At 38.7% G+C, this 20,555-nt stretch overlaps 1 protein-coding gene across 1 annotated transcript in view; it reads right to left on the reverse strand.

Moving 5' to 3' along the window:
- Positions 1-7,383: 7,383 nt before the first annotated feature.
- Positions 7,384-20,555, reverse strand: part of LOC134286409 (irregular chiasm C-roughest protein-like) — an 81,876-nt gene continuing 68,704 nt past the window's right edge. The window contains exon 4 of the mRNA XM_062848020.1: positions 7,384-8,030. Coding sequence (XP_062704004.1) covers positions 8,014-8,030 — 17 coding nt within the window. The 3' untranslated portion in view covers positions 7,384-8,013. The remainder of the gene's footprint in view (positions 8,031-20,555) is intronic.

The following is a 20,555-nucleotide window of genomic DNA, read 5'->3' on the forward strand; positions in this document are numbered from 1 at the left end:
TCAACGTGGGTTGATATGTGACATTTGAGGTCAATGAAAATCTATCTTTAAATTGCATAGGGCTCATATTGCCATAGCTATGAAGGCGTGGGTATTTAGCATAACCATGCTGAGGGTGGCAGGAAATGCTCATAGAACACTACATTGAGACGCCATTTAACACTTTTTCCACGCATTTTTTTGAAATTTGTATGAAGCGTAGACTTACCTTCCCTCCCCTAAGAAACTAAGTAGTTTATCGAGGAATTCTTGTGAAATCTCTTGAAGATTATCTGAAAGAGTTCCTGGATGAATCTTTGGAAGAAGCCTAGGAGTTATTTCTGAACAAAATAGTAAAAGAATCTCTCCAGAAAGTTCTGATAATATCACTTGGGGAATTTTCTTGAAAGAATTTCCGGAGAAATCACTACACAGTTTAAAAAAAGTTACACCATCCTGTAATCCTCGCATTCAACATCCCAATAAGAAATACTTCAATGTAAAATTCAGTGGAACAGAATAGAAATGTATCGCAAGTGGGGGCAGGATGGGTCACCTAAGAAATGGATCCCTATAACTTCCTGAATATGAATCGCATTTCTCTGTTTTCTACCACGACTCTCAGATACTCTAGTCAACTACGATAAGAGTACAGAAAGGTCATCAAGTTTGAAACCTGCTTCTTTACAAGCAGTTTTCAAAACATGACCCATCTTGCCCCACCTCATTTTTACAGGGGCAAGATGGGTTAGCTATCAGTAAACTCGATTTTTCTCCAATAAAAAATACTATATCGTCTATTTTTTCTCTATACACCTAAGCTTCACATACGTGCAGATTACATGAAAGAAGTGTTGAAACATATCGGTAGATTATTTTAAGAAACAGAAAATTTTGGTTCAGGCAGCCATAAACGGGCCTCGAAGACCTATATTTTTTGTAGAAAAATAATAAAAACATGTTCACAAATTTTCAGCACTCTAATCGCGAACATCCCGAAAAATTTGGGTGACCCATCTTGCCCCGTTTACACACGAAGTTATATGGAATGTATAGCATAAGGAGTATAACGAAAACATATTCTATTTTTTTTTTGTGCAAGGAACGTAAAGAATTTTCAAATCAATATATCATTTTTCTGTGGATCCACGTCGTTGATCTGGGAAAACAACTAAAAAAATCCAAAAAATATATTGTACGCTTGAAAACGGCACTGACTCATCTTGCCCCCTGACCCATCTTGCCCCCACGTACCATATAAGCCAAATTTTATTAAGGTTGAATGTAATTTCCAGCAATTTCAGCTGTGTAGCTCATTTTTAAAGGAACGTCTAGCCAAATTTATGGAAAATCCGTTGAAGAGCTTCTGAAAGAATCCTTGCTGAAATTCCCAAAGCTATTCTTGGAATGCTTGAACAAGCTGTAGAGATAATTCTGACGGAATCCCTTGAGGAATTTCTCAAAGAATCAATGGAAGAATTATTAGAAAAACCCCTGGGAAAATTCTTAAACGAAATCGTAGAGAAAAATCCGAAGAAATCCAAATGAAATTTCTGGTGAAATCCATGTAGGAATTTCTGAAGAAATTCCTCTAAAAATATATGGATAAATAACTAACAAACGGAAGAATTCCTAGACAAATCTTTTGTTAGAGGAATTCCTGAGAAGATACATTAATTAAATTTCAAGAGGATTTCCTCAAGGGATCCCACGAGAGTCTCCTGAATATTCCACTGTAATGGTTCATAGAAAAATCTCTCGATACATTTCTGAAGGATTTCCTATGCAAGTTTATAGTGAATATTTCTAGGCAAACTTCTGAATGAATTTCTAGTACAAAAATCTGTAATACACCAAGGACAAATTTCTGGAGGTACCCGTGTGGATATCTTGGAATCCCGAAAAATCGCAAAAGAGTTTCTTAGAAAATGAGGAATACCGGGAAGATTTTTAGGAGAAATCTCCATATGATTTTTTGTATGAAATCTCAGGAAGGATATCTGCTGGAATCACTGATTAAAATCATAGAAGATTCTTTTGTGGAATCCCTTTAGGAATATTTGAAGAAATCCTGAAGAAACTTATGGAGACATTGCGCAGGAATGTCTGTCAAAACGACATACTTACTCGAGGAATTTCTGAAGCAGTTTCTAAACGATTTTTGAGAAGATGTTCTAAAAACATTATAAAGAAGTACCCAGAGTAATTTCTATAGAAATCATTGAGTAACTCCCGAAGCAATCCATGGAAGATTTTCTAAAATATTGCCTGGGTAATTTCTCAAATTTATTTTAAAGGAATCCCTGTTAGATGTTCTCTGGCAATCAATGGAGCAATTCCGGAAGAAAACATTTTTTATGCGAGTTGTTGAAGAAATTCCTTTTTCAATCTGTATATGATCAATTGCAGCAACTCTTGAAGGAATCCCTAGAAGATTTTCTGAAAGAATCTAAGGAGGAATTTCTTCAGGAATTCCTGGAGATTTTTGTTACGGAATACTTCGAAGAACTCATGTTTCCTTCAGAATGAGTATATGAATTTGCAGGGGATTTTCAAAACGAATGTCATCCGTACTTCATCCAATCTAAGTCTTATAGATTATTCATCATGGCTATATTCCTCCTTAGATTCCTTCAAGTATTTCCCTGGTGTTTCCTCAGACATTCTTACAGAGATTCAGTCAAAAGTGCTTTCTAAGATTTCTACAGCGATTCTACTGAAAATTTGTTCAGAAATTCCTTCAGGGTTTCTTTCAGAAATTCTTTAAAAGTTCTTCCATGGAGTTTTCCTCAAATTATACCAATTTTTCTACAAATTCTACCGGGATTGCTTCAAAAATTCTTCACAGGGTTATTTCTGGAAATTTTCGAGAAACTGCTACAGCTGTTCCTGCAGAAATTCCTACCAGGATGTTTTTTCTGTAGAAAGTGTTGTTACAGTTCCATCAAAAATATCTCATGGGATATCTTTAGAGAATTTGTTCAGATAATCCTCCTGGGATTTTGAAGAAGTTCTTCCAGAAATTGCACAAGCTTTACTGAAAAATTCAATAAGCATTCCTTGAAAGAATTTCTAAGAAATCCCTGGAGGATTGTTTTCAGAAATCGAAATCTCCTAAACTTATCTTAGGAAACATCAAGAAGAAATTCTTGAAATTTTGGAGAAATTCCTGAAGTAATTTCGGCAGTTATCTCTTTAACAATTCCTGCATGAATGTCTAGGACAATACCTGAAAAAATAACACCTTAAGATACCTTCTTCTGGTATAAAAATATTGAGAGATTTCTTGAGAATCTCCGAAAGTAATGCCAATGAAAAATACTTGAGTTATTTTTGAAGGGATCAGACGAAAATATTGGTGGGATTTTTGAAGAAATTCCTTATTATATTTCTGAGGGATCCCTGAAAGATTTTTTTGCAGGCATCCTTGGAAGAACTGCTAGAGATATCTCTTAAGAAATTCACAGAAAACATCCTGAAGGACTATCCTGTAGTGATTCTCTAGAGAACCACAGGAGAAATAAAAAAAAACATATTTTGTTGGAATCTTTGAAATAATACCCGGAAGAAATGGAAACACACTGATATAAAAAATTCTTGGAAAAATATTTGAAAATACTAATGAATAGATTCTGGAGTAAGCTCTGTAGTAATTGTTAAAAGATTTTTTAAAAAAATCTTAAAAAGATCCTGAAAATATTCAAAGCAATGCCGGGAGGACTACCTGAAGCAACTATTCGAGAAACTCCTGGAGTAACTTCCAGAAGCATCTCTTGAGAATTTCTTGAGAAATTTCCTGATAAATCCTAGATCAAATCCCTGCATACATGAAATTATACCTGATGCAACCTCTAGAAAAGTTCAAGCAATAATTTCTGAAAAGTTTCCAGAAAAAATCTGAATTTCAAAAGGAAAGCAATGCTATATTTGTTATGCAATGGCTTGTAACTTCGACCAAATCAACCAGACACATTTTCCCTCAAACAATTTCCAAGGCTAAACATTAGCTAAACACAATGCTAAACAGCATCACACAAACCCAACTAGTTCGCCACTTTTATGGCACCCAAATGTAAAAAGCTGCTGACCAACCCGGCACTTTTGAAATAAATCAACACCAAAGTTCCACACGGGCGACGAACGAATGAACGAAAGGAACAACCAGTTGTTGGACCTCGGATCATCTCATTTACCACTGACCACACCGGGGTTTCCCTCACTGGGCATTTGAGTGCCACATGATAGGTGGTGGTAGTAGGTAGGTAGGTATGCTGCTGTTTTGCCTCGGAGAAGTTACCACCCCGAAAGTTACGACCGACGGACGACCGCATCATCAACCAAAGAGACCTGCCTGCCAAGGGGTTACGTGCTGTTTTGGCTATTTAGTAAACGCTCGTCTACCGAAATTGTGCCTGGAAATTTGTAGTCGAGCGGTAATAATCGTGAAGTTGGCCAGTAAAATTTAAACTCCAACAACTGACCGACAAAAAAAGGTCCGAGTAATTATGAAACGGTCCGTAAAAAGTCACAAGCGTTGCGCTGCGCTGGATGATTTACTGTAGATGCCAAATAGGAAGGATGATGTTATTTTTGCGATGATCGCCCAAATTTAAGTTTGAGGTGCAATGTTTTCTCATGAACGGGGTCAATTTGATGAAATTACGTGAGCTTGTGTGTGCTGGCTGTATCTGTGTTTACTCATGTGGATGTGGCTGTTTTCGATCAGAACGAGTCGAATCCCGTGAACAGAGAATTTCCACCCGATGATGTCCCTGAGTGGAAATATTCACGAAAACTAAACATTACTCCGCCCGGTCCGGTCTGGTCTCATGGTTGCAGCGAAATTTGCATATCAAAAGAGGAAACTTTTCCGTGCCGGAGATGCACAAAGCAGACTCTTTCAAAAAAGGTCGCCTTCGTCGATGATGGTCGTCACATCGCCCCTTGTCAAAACGGATGTTGGCTGGCTGACTGGCTGGGCACTCTGTCTGGGCTGGTCTGGGTCTACCTACATATGCGTGGCTGAGTGGAACCGGAATACATTTTCCAGTGCATACAAACAATTTCCCAAACTTATGCTGCATTTAACTCGAGCGGTATATGTATAGTCGAGGTATGTTGTATGTCAGTGCAGGATTTCAAGCATTCCTGCTTGGAAAGGTTTCTGGCGGCACTACACTGTCCCCAAGAGTATCGTCATCATGGTCATTGTGAGCTACACCATCATGATGGTACACCATTCATATGGGACACCTTGTGTAACTTCCATGCGGTCGAAAGAAATTCAAGGAAATTTATTACGATTTTCCCGGTAGAGGTGACCTAATTGGTTGTGGGTTTGAAACCTCTATTCTAACATGTAATCAGCAGACAAGTATGGCAGACCTAGCGGTTCAATGGTGGTGGCTTTTGTTGAGGCCTAGAGTTTGTCAAAAGAATAGTTCTAGTCTATTTTCCAAAAAAATGTATTTTGCACGAAACGGTATTTCTATCAAGAAGGCTCCAGTATGATTAAGTGTTCTATGTCAACTCAAGCAAATTTATGCTTACAAGCTTGTCTTGAATAAAATACACAAACTTAGAAAATAGCAGTTAAATTGAGTGTAAGGAACCAGTACACTCATATTTTTTTGTTTAGAGAGACTTTACCTCTGGGGCATTCGTCTCTGAACACTCATATTTAAAATTGATATAGCTATAATATTCTAAGGAGTGTTATGAAAATACCATAATAACAACTGGAGGAATTTGAGCAAAACTAGGAAATTATGTGGTATTAGTTTGTTTAGCAGTGGAAATAATCGAAGAACAAGTTTTGTTATAACGTCTTAGAGCTATTCTACAAATGTGAGAACCAATAGTAAGAAATGTTGTTACCTTGTATCCAATTCCTTTTCAATGGAAATACAAAAATTGGTAGTGTGTTTTAATATACAAATGCATTCATTATATGAAATAACAAAACTTGTTATTTTCTGGCTATTCTTTCATCACTTTTCGCAGTTTTTTGGCGTATATTTTTTTAAAGGTTGAAGCTTTTACTGCTAATCATTTTATGGTAATAAATATCATTTGGAATAAAAAATCAATAATTCAGAGAAAATCGGGTTAAGATATTCCCCTAACAAGCCCAGGTTAATCATCATCAATAATTCAGCTTTTGGGGAGAAATCGACCAGTCAGCGAAATGCCTTTATAAGAGTTGAAAGTATTTTTCCACCTGAATTAATTACCCCAGAATGTGAAAAGCTATGTAAAAGTTTTACAAGTCTTCTATTTTTTATTATTATTAAAGTTAAAAGTTTATTAACCCTAGTAAGATGTTGGGGTCAATATGACCCAGACTGGTACGCTGAACGTATACTACGTCATCGTAGTGGATGAAAACATTTTACATCAGATTTGCGTCCTGGTATCATTGGCGAATCTCTTAAACTTTCAACTAACATTCTGTCATCATTAAAGTACCGTCGTTGGAAGTGACAATGTGTCAGAGGGGCGAGACTATATCAAAACATTATATGAAATATCTCAACAAATATCGAATCAAAAATTTTATACCACATCCTTGTAGTTGCCTTGTACCCGAGCAAAGGCAGATAACAAACATTGTATAACACAATTAGTTTTCAACATCCAGGTAACAGAACGTGTTATCATTTTGTTATCCGCCTTTGCTCGGGTAGTTCCTGTATAAAAAATAGGTTTCAAGAGCAATTAGTTAACTCTATAATACCCAACCCCGCCTCTAGACGGGGTATAGTTTGAGCATTTTTGTATTTTTTCTTGGCTGCTGATTGCCCACCTTCATATTTTTAGCTGATATTTAAAACTATTTTATATATCTCCAAATGGTTTTTGGTGTATTTTAACACATATTACCGTTTTTTTAATAATTGAAAAAATAATGTTTTGATCACCTTTAGATGTCATTGTTTATTTTGTTTTTATTGTTTTTAATCGCAACAATAAGTGTATTTTAATTTTTTCCTCAATCATTCTATAAAAGTAAGGGAGTTCAAACACGCTAAAACAGCTTTAATAAAACTCAGACAGAAAATAAAATTTTCCATAAAAAATAAAAATAAAAAAAAATATTTTCACAATAGTCATAAAATCTCAAAATATGTTCGTCTAAAAAAATGGTATACCAAATAGGCTTCCAGAAAAAAATATGAAAGTGTGGGGATGTTCAAAAAAAAAAGTAGAAAAATCAAAATCAAAACTCACAAAATCGAGAATTAAGAAGAATCACGACGAAATGGACGACGAAAAATGATATTTAGATCAAAATAATAAAAATCGGATATTAGAGGGTTAATTTTTGATAAATCATCGAAAAAAAGCTTGAAAATAAGGCCTTTTAAAAAAGCCACTTTAAGGTTCTATGAAGTATAGCACTTTTAGGTGGATTGATTTTACAGTTCGACTGAAAATATTTTTAATTTCAAGAAATAAAAAACAGAAGTATTCGCTTTTACACTTTCGCAAGTTAAATGGATTCCATCGTTATTTGCTATTGTGATACTGGTTTTAACCCTAGTAGAATGTTGGGGTCAATATGGCCCAGACAGGTTGCGCCCAGCCTAACATCCCAGAAGGGTTAATTGTTTTGTATTTGCATATGTAAAGTTTGTGTTTGTGGGAGAGGGGGACTGGTTCTTCTTCTTCTTCTTGGCGTAACGTCCTCACTGGGACATAGCCTGCTTCTCAGCTTAGTGTTCAATGAGCACTTCCACAGTTTTTAACTGAGAGCTTCCTCTGCCAATGACCATTTTGCATGCGTATATCGTGTGGCAGGCACGAAGATACTCTATGCCCAAGGAAGTCAAGGAAATTTCCTTTACGAAAAGATCCTGGACCGACCGGGAATCGAACCCGTCACCCTCAGCATGGTCATGCTGAATACCCGTGCGTTTACCGCCTCGGCTATATGGGCCCTGGTCTAGGGACAGGTTCTCCCCTGCCCAGTTACGTATATGCTTATCGTGCTAATCAATTACCATAACTATTTCCAATGTTTTGACGGTTGGGTCATCGTTTTGACTTACCTGAAAAGAATAAGAAAATAAATTTGTTAGTTGCTTATCATTCTATCAATTGTTTATTGGAAGATGGAAGACCTCTCATTAAAATCACAATAACGTATTATTCCGTAACAATATAGAAAAACTTGGGGTTTTCGTAAATAAATGGAACAATCTAATTTCTTTATAGATTTTACAAAATTTCACAAATAGAAAAAACTTTAAAAGTACGACTCTTTGAATTATCACGAAGCTGTCGAAAAAACAGACAATTTTTTTTTATCAATTCAAATTTTAAAAATTGTATGAGGTAAGATTTTATAACTTTTTTTTTTACCATTTAATGGTAATCTTAATGTGAACCATTTCAAAATTATTTAAAACTAGACATTTTTAAAGTAATAACATGCCGGTAATGTTGATAAATGGCCTTCTGCTTGGACTGCAAAACGGTAATTCCAACATAGCTTTGGGCCTTGCAAGTTCCTACGTTTATTTCCTCGGGTCAATATGATTACAAGTACCAAGAGCCAAGAGTTGTATGCTTAGCTGGTATTTCATGGCTCGATAAGAAGTACCGGAAAAAGACGAATGAGAAGAACGTTGTTAGAGGCCAGATGATATTATATGGTATCTGGCAGCGGTACAAGATAAAGCGAGAGTAGTCAAGTAAATAATGCACCGCAGAAAAAAAGAAATCAGAGAAGAATATATCATTGCTGAGGCGGGAAACTGTATGGATCAAATTAATAGGCGGAAATTTTGCGATACTGCCAATGACAAGAGAAGAAAAATAGCGCCGTATTTCGTCATGTGCAATGATCGTGAAGGTAACTTGTGGAAAGATAAAACTATGGTGGCTACCAGGAGGAGAGGGCACTTCGACATGTTGTTGAATTATTGTAGCGCTTCGACGAACAGATTAAACATCAGTGACGTTGTTTGAATGAGTGTTATCAGTTTCGTACCACTTATATACAGTTAGAAGTGGATAACTGACACTGAGGAAGATTACAAGTGGTAGTCGAAATACACGTATCTGTCAAAGGATACGCAAAATAGGGCGGAATTAAAAGGTACGAAACTGATTACACTCATTCAAAGTATTCTGCTTAGAGGGTTTGAAAAGTCGGTACAAGATCAGTGACGATTATCAAGCTGTGGAGCCCCAGACCTAAACAGAGCCAAGGGGTGTAAGACTGCTGGAAAAGGCAAACTCTGAGCGCTTTAGAAACACGGTAGAGAGCAACTGCATACAATACCTCATCATACTCTGTTGAAGATATGCGTGGCAAAATATCTACCTGATAGCTAGCTGCAGGGGCCTCCATTGTCCAAACGGACAACTTCCTCCTTGCTGAGCCTTCTGAACCTGCTGAGGAGACGCGGCCCAAGAAGCGTCCGGCAGAGTCAGGTGCAAAGCCGCAGAAAGAGAAGGTGAAGACTAGCGTAGGTAACCAGGCTGCTAAGCCGGTTGCGAAGCGCGCAAGGGGCAGGGATACCAAGCCCCAGCAAGCCAACAAGAGGAAGAACGGAGCCGCGTTCAAACTCCCCGTAGGGGATGCGAATAAGGCGATTTCAGTCGGGAAGATCAAGGTAGCTTGGTCAGTGTGCCCGCTCAGCATATACGAGCCGCCAGTGGCGTGCTTCAAGTGCTTTGAGCAAGGGCATAAGTCCTGGGCATGCAAAGGCCCAGACCGGAGTAAGCTCTGCAGGAAGTGTGGAGTAGAAGGCCATATCACCAGGGAGTGCAACTCTGCACCAAAATGCCTGATTTGCACGGCGAACAAGGGCCACACGACGGGCGGGCCTACATGTCCAGGCACGCGAGGAGGTCGAAGTTCCAAACGATAATGCAGGTTACACAACTAAACCTGAACCACTGTGAAGCCGCACAACAGTTGCTATGGCAGTCAGTCTCGGAGTCAAGTACAGACATCGCACTACTATCGGACCCATACCGTATCCCTCCCGATAACGGAAACTGGGTAGCGGATAAGGCCAAGCTAGCGACGATCTGTACAACCGGTCGTTTTCCGGTCCAGGAAATAGTTTCCACGTCGCACGAGGGCTTCGCAATAGCGAAGATCAACGGGGTATACTGTTGGGCTTCCATTCGGACACCCCTCGTAATCGAGGCAACTTTTATGTAACGAGATTGACCATGATCGTTTATGCGATGTCAGTGTTATTGTTTATATTGTTTAAGTAGTATGTAAATAAAGAATATATCATTCGTTCGTGTACAGTGCAACCGCACAGTTGTTTAGATTCATTCTTGTCCGCTGATTCCTCTCTCGGTCCGCTGTTGTGTCGCGTCCACCGCGTAGGGCTTTCAACAGGCTATGGGTCCAGGTATGGACGAGAGGGTGAAAATCGCCGCGTTTGATGGTACCGGCTTCCACAACTGGAAGTTCCGGATGGAGACCATCCTCGATACGTTCGATCTGCTGGATTGCGTCCAACGGGAGATTGCTGAGATCGACGAGCTGCAAGCGATGGCTACCGATAACGCGGATGTGAAATCAGGGAAGAAAATCAAAATGGTAGAACGAAGATCCGCGGAGAAAAAGTGCAAGGCAATAATTATTTCGGCCATAGCGGATAGTCAACTCGAACTGGTGAAAGATTGTGCGACCCCGAAGCGGATTTGGGATACGCTGAAGACTGTGTTTGAGCGTCGAGGTGTTGCCGGGCAATTGTTCGTGAGAAAGCAGCTCCTCACATTGAAATATGTGGAGGGAGGTGGTGTTAGTTTGCCGGAGCACTTACTACAGTTCGATCGTTTAATTCGTGAATTGAAAGAAAGTGGAGCAACTGTAGAAGATTCCGATGCAGTTTGTCATTTACTGTTGACATTGTCTTCGTCATTTGACTCGGTGGTTACGGCAATTGAGACGATTCCCGCCGGTGTAACTATGGCTTTTGTGAAGAAGCGATTACTCGACGTCGACATGAAGCAGAATATGTTGACCCGCGACGATGACAATGCACACTGGGCCAGTAGGCCGTGTCGATTTTTGCAAAATTGCGAATACACAATCCCGAATAGTCACAAATGGTTGCAAATGGACCCAAATGAAGCCCTGCAAAATTTAAAAATTCTAAAAAATCGGTAAGCTAGTCCGCAATCGACTTGAAGTTTTATATGGGAATTTTAATTTTTCAGTATGGGGAAATCCAACTTTTCAAACTTTTGAAGAAAAAGACACATTAAAGCAACTCTAAAAATCCGCTCCCCCCCCTGATGATTTAGTGCATATATTAGGGAACATTTTGTTAGAAGACAACTTTTTAGTTGCACTTAAGATAAGGGCGTTATTAAATTTCGAAACAATGGACATTTTATTCGCATGATTTCTAACTTCTTTAATTGGCATCACTGCACGTTTTGCGTGTTGAAGAGGGCGGTAACAGCTATCTGCGGCGTCACCACCCGTCGCTGGATGGAGACGCAAGTACCTGATAAAAATGAGATAGTTAGGATTGTAAATATTCATGCGATATTGCTTTATAAAAACATGGTATCTTCGGCAAAGTTGTTGGCATGGTCAAGAGCTGTCCAGTGATGAACTAAATCATTGGCAAATCCATCGCTGGGCGGCGCTAGTGTGCATACAAACTACATGCAATAGTATAACGTATATGCGTGTATCTCAATAACGTGATAATTTAACTGTGTGGTGTCTTCGACAATGTTGTTGGCTGGGCCACGGGCTATCCAGTAACGAACCAAGTAAGTAGGAATTCAACCGTTAGGCGGCGCTAGTGTGCATACAAACTGGATGCAAAAGTACAAACGTATATGTGTGTATCTCAATAACGTGATAATTTAAGTAGGTGGTGTCTTCGACAAATTTGTTGGGTGGACCACGGGCTATCCAGTGACGAACGCAATACAGTCTACACGGTTAGTTCGGGGGTGCAGTAGGAATCCGTGTTGTAGGAATCCCAGAGCTTATGGGATTTCGCCTAATTGGGGGTGTGAGCGAATATATCAGGAGTATTACAAGATAACACCATACTTTCTTTGGCAAAGTTGTAGTACTAGAATAGATCTACCACACAATGCGAACTAACATCCAATTAGTTGGCAATTTGGCCGATGTATGTAGAAGTGGTTGCTTATGTTCACTCGCCAGTAGAAGTACTCATAAGTTATCGCTTGCGATATCTCAAGATCTACTGGATTTGGAACAATGCTGTCTTCGGCAAAGTTGTTCAGTAGGTCAAGAACAATCTGGTGGCTAACCAATTAGTTTGTGATTTCGCCGCTAGGTGGTGCTAGTTGTCAAGTAAAGTTTCAAACTTCTCTAGCTCGCGATCCAGATCAGATAGAAAAGTGCCGTCTTCATCAGAGTTTTTCAGGAAGTAAAAACCTATCTGGTGATTCAACATATAGTTGGTGATTTCGCCGCTAGGTGCCACTAGTTGTTAAGTAAAATCTTAAACTTCTTTAGCTCGCGATCCAGAGCAGATAGAAGAGAGTCGTCTTCGGCAAAGTTCTTCAGGAAGTCAAGAACAATCTTGTGATGTAACAATTAGTTGGTGATTTTGCTACTAGGTGACACTAGTTGTCAAGTAAAGTTTCAAACTCCGCTATCTCGGGATCCAAAGCAGATCGAAAAGTATCGACTTCGGCAAAGTTCTTCAGGAAGTCAAGAGCTATCTAATGACTTAACATTTAGTTTGTGATTTCGCTGTTAGGTGGTGATTTTGCCTCTAGCTCGCGATCCAGCGCAGATAGAAAAGTGTCGTCTTCGGCAAAGTTCTTCAGGAAATCAAGAGCTATCGAGTGAATTAATAATAAGTTGGTGATTACGCCGCTAGGTGACGCTAGTTGTCAAGTAAAGCTTCAAACTTCTCTATTTTGGGATCTAGAGCAGATAGAAGAGGGTCGTCTTGGGCAAAGTTCTTCAGGAAGTCAAGAGCAATCTGATGGTTCAACAATTAGTTGCATGAAGGGCTTGCATTTTTAAGAAAAATGAAATCTTTTGTCGTTTTGTTTCGCTCTTCGCTCAAGTGCGCTAAGCAACGAAGCACAGACAAACAGACGTATTTTTTGGAGGAATTTTATCAAAAAGTTTTGCCCGGTATATTTTCCAAGAGCACACAGATTAGAATAACTAGCCACAGAAGTCCAATGTCGCGACTGTTCGTGTGACAAACATCTAGTTTGCCACGCCCTTACAGCGTCAATAGCGGTACTAGAAGTGTCAAACATTTTTTTTTTTTACCAAAACAAGTGATGCTCTTCAAGCTGGACACTTAAAAACAATCAATTATTACAATAAAAGTAATTAATTTAATTAAATAGGAAAAGTGACTATAGCGCCATTGGAGTTCTAGTGTATTTCTATTGCACACAGCCACCTGCTCGAAGAACCGCTCGAGATACTGTCGATTGCATAATTCAGCAACGTGTACACTGGCAAACGTCAAAACGATCGAACACTAGCGCCTCTGGTGGAAGGATAGTAGAAATTAAATGAAATTTGAATTGATATTTAAATGCACGTGCAAAGCCATGTTTAAGAGTGTTACGTCTGTTTGTCTGTGGACGGAGTCTATGTTGTCGCACAGTAACACACAAATATGAATTTCAAAATGTGTACAAAAAAGTTTGCATCTGAATGGTCAATACTTCCCAAGTAACGCACTTGTCACTTAAAAGTTACAGCAGCAGGTTTTTGTTCCGCCCTTATGTGACAAGCGTGTTACTTGGGATTACTATTAAGCAACAGAACTATTGCGGTGCAACAATAGCATACGCGCTGAAACACCAATAAATGCTACCTCCTAGTGGCGTTTCCTTGGCCGGTCGCCGCTCGTTCACAAGGAACAAAAAGGATGACAAAAACGTTGGTGGTAGACTATTTATCATTGAAGTTCATCCTCGGGTTCATCGTGGAACCCTTTACCGGCAATGAAAAAGCTAGTCATCAATGTTGTTCTATCATTGTTTTTTCTTTGCGCGGTGAAGAGAACGAAGATTATCAACCCTGCTCTGGATCCAAGATAGAGATGTTCAAAATTCTATTTGCCAATTACCGCCACGTAGCGGCGAACTGCCTCCTAATTGTTGAATCACCAGGTTGTTGTATAGTCTATACTTTCTGAAGAAAATTGCCAAAAATAACACTTTTCTATCTGCTATGGATTCCGAGCAGCCTAGCATCACCTAGCAGCTAAATCACCAATTTATTGTTTTATCACCAGAATGCTCTTGGCTTCCTGTTGAACTTTGCCGAAGACAGTACTATTCTGTCTGCTGTAGATCCTGAGATAGTGTTTTAAAACTTTACATGACAATTAGCGCCACGTAACGGCAAATTCACAAACTATATTTTTAATCAGAAGATGACTCTTGACTTCCTAAAGAACTTTGCCGAAGACGACACTTTTCTATCTGCTCTGGATCGCGAGCTAGAGAAGTTTAAAACTTTACTTGACAACAAGGATCGGTATATTCGCCTCACTCCATTCATATTCATTCCTCTTTGCTGAAGCGAATCGAGAAAGATGCAGCAAACGGATAGTCGTGATCAAACATGCAACCCAATCACCAGTGGGAAGCGATGCGCAAATTGTTTGACTTCGATATTCGTTGCCGTTCGTCGCAGTTTCGATCGCACGCGAATGAATGAATGGCGAATGGTGAAGAATGCTGGTGAGTGATCAAATCGGCTATTATCATGACTTGAAGAGATTTTTTACATGTAATGCATAAATTTTTAGTGTATTATTGTTGAAATGCTAGATTAGCAAAGAAAATAATGAACATTTTTTGAAAACATAAAAAAATCGTGTGCACAAAATCACTCGTATCACTCACGAACCGCATCACCGCTCGATCGCTTGCGATGCGAATGTGGACGAATGAGTAATTTCCAAGTGAGGCTTCCCACCGTTCGCCGAAGTTGGCTGTCGTCGCTGACAAGTAAACACACAAACTAAAGCGTCAACCGTTCGCTGCTGACTACCTTCGAATGTGGAAGAAAATGAAAAGTGGAAATCAGGAACCCTGCTTGACAACTAGCGCCACCTAGCGGCGAAATCACAAACTAATTGTTCACTGTATAGCTCGTGACTTCCTGTAGAACTTTGCCGAAGGCGACACTTTTCTATCTGCTCTGAATAGCGAGTCAGAGAAGTTTGAAATTTTACTTAACAAATAGCGCCACCTAGCGGTGAAATCACAAACTAAATGTTATTTAATCAGATAGCTCATGACTTCCTGAAGAACTTTGCCGAAGACGACACTTTTCTATCTGCTCTGGATCGCGAGCTCGAGAAGTTTAAAATTTTACTTAAAAACTAGCGTCACCTAGCGGCGAAACCATAAACTAAATGTTGAATCAAAACTGAGGTTTTGAATTCCTAAAAACTTTGCTAAAAACGATAATTTTCTATCTGCTCTGGATCGCGAGCTAGAGAAGTTTGAAACTTTACTTGACAACTAACACCACCTAGCGGTGAAACCAACAACTAAATGTTGAATCACCAGTTACTTTCCTAAAAAACTCTGACGAGGACGGCACTTTTCTATCTGATCTGGATCGTGAGCTATAGAAGTTTGAAACTTTACTTGACAACTAGCGTCACCTAGCGGCGAAACTACAAACTAATTGTTACATCACAAGATTGTTCTTGACTTCCTGAAGAACTTTGCCGAAGACGACACTTACCTATCTCCGCTGTATCGCGAGCTAGAGGCAAAATTACCACCTAACAGCGAAATCACAAACTAAATGTTAAGTCATTAGATAGCTCTTTACTTCTTGAAGAACTTTGCCGAAGTCGATACTTTTCGATCTGCTTTGGATCCCGAGATAGCAGAGTTTTAAACTTTACTTGACAACTAGTGCCACCTAGTGGCGAAATCACCAACTAATTGTTACATCACTAGATTTTTCTTGACTTCCTGAAGAACTTTGCCGAAGACGACTCTCTTCTATCTGCTCTGGATCGCGTGCTAAAGAAGTTTAAGATTTTACTTAACAACTAGCGCCACCCAGCAACGAAATCACCAACTAAATATTGAATCACCAGATAGGTTTTTACTTCCCAAAAAACTCTGACGAAGACGGCACTTTTCTATCTGATCTGGATCGCGAGCTAGAGAAGTTTGAAACTTTACTTGACAAATAGCGTCACCTAGCAGCGAAATTACAAACTCAATGTTAAGTCATCAGATAGCTCTTGACTTCCTGAAGAACTTAGCCGAAGACGATACTTTTCTATTTGCTCTGGATCGCGAGCTAAAAAAGTTTGAAATTTTACTTAACAAATAGTGGCACCTAGCGGCGAAATCACCAACTATATGTTGAACATAAGCAACCACTTCTACATACATCGGCCAAATTGCCAACTAATTGGATGTTAGTTCGCATTGTGTGGTAGATCTATTCTAGTACTACAACTTTGCCATTTCTTAACTCTTGTAATACTCCTGATATATTCGCTCACACTCCCAATTAGGCGAAATCCCATAAGCTCTGGGATTCCTACAACACGGATTCCTACTGCACCCCCGAACTAACCGTGTAGTAGGAGTCTAGACTGTATTGCGTTCGTCACTGGATAGCCCGTGGTCCACCCAACAAATTTGTCGAAGACACCACCTACTTAAATTATCACGTTATTGAGATACACACATATACGTTTGCACTTTTGCATCCAGTTTGTATGCACACTAGTGCCGCCTAACGGTTGAATTCCTACTTACTTGGTTCGTCACTGGATAGCCCGTGGCCCAGCCAACAACATTGTCGAAGACACCACACAGTTAAATTATCACGTTATTGAGATACACGCATATACGTTATACTATTGCATGTAGTTTGTATGCACACTAGCGCCGCCCAGCGATGGATTTGCCAATGATTTAGTTCATCACTGGACAGCTCTTGACCATGCCAACAACTTTGCCGAAGATACCATGTTTTTATAAAGCAATATTGCATGAATATTTACAATCCTAACTATCTCATTTTTATCAGGTACTTGCGTCTCCATCCAGCGACGGGTGGTGACGCCGCAGATAGCTGTTAGGGTAGTGGAGGTATTTTGGACCGGGCAGGTATTTTGGCCCACCTAGAAAGTTTTATGATATTTACTGCTAAATCTCTACTAAATCTTGGTAAATTTTTATTGGAACACGAAAAGTATTCAACTATGTGATGACCTTTATTTTGGATGACAATTAAATATGCTGTTCAGTATCAAAAATAGGGGAAAGGCTTTCACTTCCAATGAAACGCACGGAAAAGCACCAAAAACAAAGAAGATGACAAATTTGTAGTCGGCTTCGAAGAGGTATTAAATTTAACAAATAAATATTTATTTCATGTAAATGTAGTTAAGGCCTTGTAAGAACTCAAAATAAACTGTTCTTAACCTCGGTGGAGCGATAATATTTACTAAAATGGTGATTTGAGGTATGGCCAAAATATGTTCAACATTATCAGATGTGGACATATTTTGGACCACCTGTCAGATCCATCTCTCCAGTTCCTTCTAAAGGGAGAAAATATTCATGCCAATGTAATGTACTCTAAAAACAGATAAATAGAATAAGTTGGGAGTCCCCAACTTGGGACCTCCCATGATCTGGGCTGTTATACGTTTATTTTACAATGAGATTGTTGTGGGTTCGATTTGTTCTAACAACTTTTCACCAAGTTAAAAATTTCGATTCGATTTGTGTCCTGACAGCTTTTCGACAAGATGAAATTTTCAGGTGTTTAGTCATCCAGTTGTCCTTCTCGGCAATCAGTAGATGACTGAGACAATGTGTTATCTAATGTATGTTTGACAATTTACGTATCATTCAAATTACTTTATTTTTGATGGCCTTTCCACTCATTACAATATGTGAAGAACGCCTTTATATTTAGCAAAATCACTAGACTTTCTCACTTCTATGAAGCGTTACGAAATTTATGCATGGTGACTGACGTCATGTAAAAAAATACACGTTTTGCGTAACATTTTTTATGAAACATCATACAACAATGCGTAAAAACTGGCAATTGCAGCAAAATTTTATCTTTGTTTACCGTTACGTATTTTTTAAGCGTTCCCTGCCTCAAAAAATGAATAGAAAAGATGTAAACTTTACGTAGTTTTAACTATGTTGAAATTTTTGCTGAGGTGACTTTCATTTCATCAATCAATTGAAGTTTAATTTGGTGGGCCAAAATATGTGCACTTGGTGGTCCAAAATAAAATCAGGTGGTCCAAAATAGAAGCCCAAGATCCTTCAGGAGTTTTGATATTTCTTGTATTTACTACAATAATTTTGAGTTCTGTTTGGCCTTTCTCGACAGAAAACATGTTGCTCTACGTAATGCCTACTGAAATTATCCATATTTTGAAGTGGGAACTTTCTTTTTTTGCTGAACTGTTCATCCACTTCCTAAAGGGGTCCAAAATACCTCCCTTACCCTACCGCCCTCTTCAACACGCAAAACGTGCAGTGATGCCAATTAAAGAAGTTAGAAATCATGCGAATAAAATGTCCATTGTTTCGAAATTTAATAACGCCCTTATCTTAAGTGCAACTAAAAAGTTGTCTTCTAACAAAATGTTCCCTAATATATGCACTAAATCATCAGGGGGGGGAGCGGATTTTTAGAGTTGCTTTAATGTGTCTTTTTCTTCAAAAGTTTGAAAAGTTGGATTTCCCCATACTGAAAAATTAAAATTCCCATATAAAACTTCAAGTCGATTGCGGACTAGCTTACCGATTTTTTAGAATTTTTAAATTTTGCAGGGCTTTATTTGGGTCCATTTGCAACCATTTGTGACTAATCGGGATTGTGTATTCGCAATTTTGCAAAAATCGACACGGCCTACTGGGCCAGGAACAGCAATTAGCAAGAAAAAACCTCTAGCACATTGGGGTTACGTCCTATCAAGTTGGTGTCTTCGGCAAAGTTGTTGGTTTTTATCTGCGCCTCAAATTGCGCTTGGAATTTAGTTTGTAAAACCACTGCATAGGTGGCGCTGCGGTGCTAACTTTTTTATTTTACATCCTAGAGCTTTGGCGTCTTCAGCAAAGTTGTAGAACAGGCAAAAATATGAAAAGTTGTCGAAGACACCAAAACTGTAGCTCTTAAAATAACAAAATTACATTGAATTTTATGAACGAACGACTTAAATTTGTGGTTTTATGTCATTCTCTTGTTTTTCAGCCTACATGTTGCCATGGCAACAGAAAACAATAATCGCAGTAGTCGAACAAGATCGTACATTTGAAATTGTATTTCACTCTTGCAACAATCATGCGTTTTGAGGAATAATATATTCATTTGTATTACTAGTAGAAATTCCTGTTTAATGTATATGAATGTTATATCGCTAGCTAGTGGAGCGGACCTGGTGTGATGGTTAGAAAACTTGACTATCACGCCGAGGACCTGGGATCGAATCCCACTCCCGACAAACTCGCAAAAAATGTGAGTTCTTCCTTCGGAAGGGAAGTAAAGCGTGGGTCCTGAGATGAACTAGCCTAGGGCTAAAAATCTCGTTAATACAGATAAAAAAAAATATCGCCAGCTGTCGATGTGCACCTTCCTGATTTTGCACGAATCAAACGCTTTTTTCGTAGGTGAATCCACTTCTAGTATCTTTTATACTTTTGTTCATGCATTTTAACATCAAATTATAAACAATATCAACAGCAAAACTGAAGAATTTATCAGATAACAGTTAACAAATCATCCATTCACGGCCTTTGTGGGTTGTCAAGATAGCGCACTAAAGGTATATTATTTTAATTCACTAATATTTATTATATTAAGTATGATTAAAGTAAGCAGCATAAGCATGCGGAATACTGCGGGATTTTGTTGAACATAAAACTGTCGATGAAGTACCTAGGTGAAATCTTATATGAAAATTAAAATCAATTGCCCCGATGGTGAAATGTTTTATAAGATGCTCATGAGAAATTTCTCAGCAAACGCTTTACGCTTGATATAATAATTAGGGTGTAAGTGTCATAAGTAATCTCACGCTCCCAAATTCATCCTATTTGAAAACAAGCGATTACGGCACCGTTTGATTCCGTTCTTTTTGTTTTTTTTTGAGTGCTCACTTCTAACAAAAATACAAAAATAAGAAACAAAACAAACAACGCTTCAAACCCTTGTTCTTCATAGGATTAAAATGGGAGCCATATGCTTAAAAAGGGTACGAATACTCTATTAGGGAAATAAAAAAATCTACCTTTAGCCATTCTGCTATTTTGAAATCACACAAAAACTATAAAATGAATAATTCGGAAACTTTTATCTGACAAATCATTCAGATTTTCTATTGCGGTTGATATTGTTTCAGATTTGACGTGAAAACGGATAAAACAAAGGTAGCGTTGGGACTCATGTAAGACGCTGTAATCCACTTTACGCCAACCACAATATCTCAGCTAACTTATATCCGATTCATTTTATTTTTTGAATACGTTTGGGCTCAAATTGAGCTCCTCTTTAGACTTATCAAATACTGAAAATAAACTTATTTGGATGCACAACAATCTGGAAT

The sequence above is a fragment of the Aedes albopictus genome, chromosome 2, assembly GCF_035046485.1.
Source record: "Aedes albopictus strain Foshan chromosome 2, AalbF5, whole genome shotgun sequence".
In the NCBI taxonomy this organism is placed as follows: Eukaryota; Metazoa; Arthropoda; class Insecta; order Diptera; family Culicidae; genus Aedes; species Aedes albopictus.